At 45.3% G+C, this 2218-nt stretch overlaps 1 protein-coding gene across 1 annotated transcript; it reads right to left on the bottom strand.

The window, feature by feature from the left end:
• Positions 1-815: 815 nt before the first annotated feature.
• On the bottom strand, positions 816-2011 carry LOC134484471 (Y-linked testis-specific protein 1-like). The gene has a single exon (XM_063280673.1). It carries the CDS (start codon positions 1756-1758, stop codon positions 964-966), a length of 795 nt encoding a protein of 264 aa, XP_063136743.1. The 5' UTR covers positions 1759-2011; the 3' UTR covers positions 816-963.
• Positions 2012-2218: the final 207 nt, after the last annotated feature.

Here is a 2218-nt window from a genome sequence, read left to right as displayed (position 1 = left end):
CTTCCTGGGTCTCCTGCTTCACTTTTTGAGAACTCCATTTGGAATTCCTTTGTCCCTCAGTGTCCTCTACTCCCTCATGTGTTCTTTAGTCTTTCTTCCACATCACCATCAATTTAATCTTTCTTACCCTCATCCTGGTTTCTTCTCTACATGTGAAGGTTGGATTTATTTAAAAAGATGACTTTAGGGGCCTGGAGAGATCAATGGATCAAGAGCTCATCTGCTTTGAAAGAGGACATGGATTTGGTTCTTTGAGCTCATGTCCAATGGCTCCCAATCACCTTTAATTCCAGCTCCAGGGGACCTGACTATTCTTGTCTCTGTGGTCTCCTCTATTCATGCCCTGCCCCCACCCACATAATTAAAAATAATACATCTACAGATGAGAAACAGGTTTCATTAGGTTTCGTTAGTGAAACAAAACCTGATCTTCTCTGATTCTGAGTCTGCTTGGATCAGTTTATTGGGTTTCCCCTTGAGTTCCAAGACCACCTCCTTGTTACATGCCACTCTTTCCCCAACTGTCTGTTTCTCCCTCAGACTTCTCAGAGAGCCTATCTATTTCTGGCCCCTCTCCACTGCTTCCTAAACATCCATCTTTTTTTTCCCATGTCATCCCTGCTCCTCTAAGCCTCATCTACAGTTCTTTTCTCTCCCTAAAGAACAGACCAGCTCAGTCCTGTTTGTTTTAGCCTATGCTACATTAGACTTAGTGTTCACAGCCTTGATTTTTCCAGCTTCCTCTCGATGTTCCATCCATCAAAACCCATCTCTGCCACCAAAGTGTTCACACACAACATGTCACATTGCACATTTTAATTTTTAGAGCAAAAACAAATTCCACTGGAAAAGATACTGGGGTTGTCAAATGCCCTTGGGTATCTGAGACACAAATAAACAAACATTTTCCTTCCAATCCTATAAATTACCCATCTATGTCCCCCACACCTTGTGACTTTCACCTTAACGGATCTTTTCCACCAGATTATAGACATAGATGTGGACGTCGCCATCAAACTTGATGAAGTACACGGAAGGCTTGGCTAGAACTTGGTAAATGACTTTGCCGATCTTTTTGGACCCGTCGCTTCTGCTGTACTGCACACATTGACCTGTTAATATGTCGCTGTCAACTTCTGACTTCACCTCTGCTGGAGGAGTCTCTGGAAAGATACAGAGGTTACCTTCTGTGTAATCACCCAGGAGCTGGTATATGTATAGGACTGGATCTTTCTCATAGGTGATGTAAAACCAGTCCTTCATGATCGGCACCTGGGCTAGGACCACCCCCCTCCAGATGTCCTTAGAGCCATGTTTGCCCTCAAATTTATGCTCCACAGTTCGGCCAACCATGGCACTTGCGAGATGGGCGTCTTTCACTTGAGGAAAAACTACTTTGTGAGGCAAGACCTTAAGGTTTAAAATCCTCTCATCGCTTTGAAGTTCAAGTGCGTAGACACAGTCAATTCCATCATACTTGACCAGATAGAGAGAGGGATTTGTTGGCAGTTGATCTAGAATGATGGCCTTCCATTGGGTGATGGGATCATCATCTTCCTTCCATCTGTGAGAAATTCTGCAGCCCACAATGTTCCCCAGGGCCTGGGGAGAAGGATTCCTCCTCCTCTGCTTCTGGAAGGATGGTGTGCTCATCCTCCTCAGAGATATCCTCTTCTTCATTGCTGTAGACCTAGTGTGGTAGGCCACGGCACTCCTGGTCCGCGGTCTTGTTGCTATCGTTCTGTTTTCAGGCTTCATTCTTGCCCATGGCCTGGGTTTGAAGAGCTCCCCTGCTTAAACCAGACACAATGCTGTTGCCACTGTTATATGAGTGCCTGCAAGAACAATGGGGGTGGGGTGGGGGAGGGTAATGGACGAAGGCTCTTGTCTAAGGGAACTTTGGAGCAGGTGAGGAAGGGGATGGTAAACAGGTTTGAGCATCTGGATCTAAATCTGTCGTAATCAGAAGTTCATAGGAGGGCAGGGCAATGGTGGAGCACACCTTTAATTCCACCACTCAAGAGGCAGAGGGAGGCAGACCTCTGTGAGATCAAGGCCAGCCTGGTCTACAGAGTTAGTTTCAGGATAGCCAAACTATCCACAGAAAAACCCTGTCTCAAAAATCAAAATATAAAGTTCAAAGGTAAATGAACAAATGGTTATCTACAGTTCAGAATAACATATTCAGACACATTTCTTCAGCCCGTGGCACTTTGCC

This window comes from Rattus norvegicus, chromosome Y (assembly GCF_036323735.1).
Source record: "Rattus norvegicus strain BN/NHsdMcwi chromosome Y, GRCr8, whole genome shotgun sequence".
NCBI lineage: Eukaryota > Metazoa > Chordata > Mammalia > Rodentia > Muridae > Rattus > Rattus norvegicus.
The sequence above is the reverse complement of the archived record's forward strand: the minus strand, read 5'-3'. Positions and strand labels throughout refer to the sequence as shown.

What these genes read in the sequence shown, in the direction of transcription:
- LOC134484471 (XM_063280673.1), bottom strand. Translation starts at nt 1,758, where the DNA reads ATGAAGCCTGAAAACAGAACGATAGCAACAAGACCGCGGACCAGGAGT.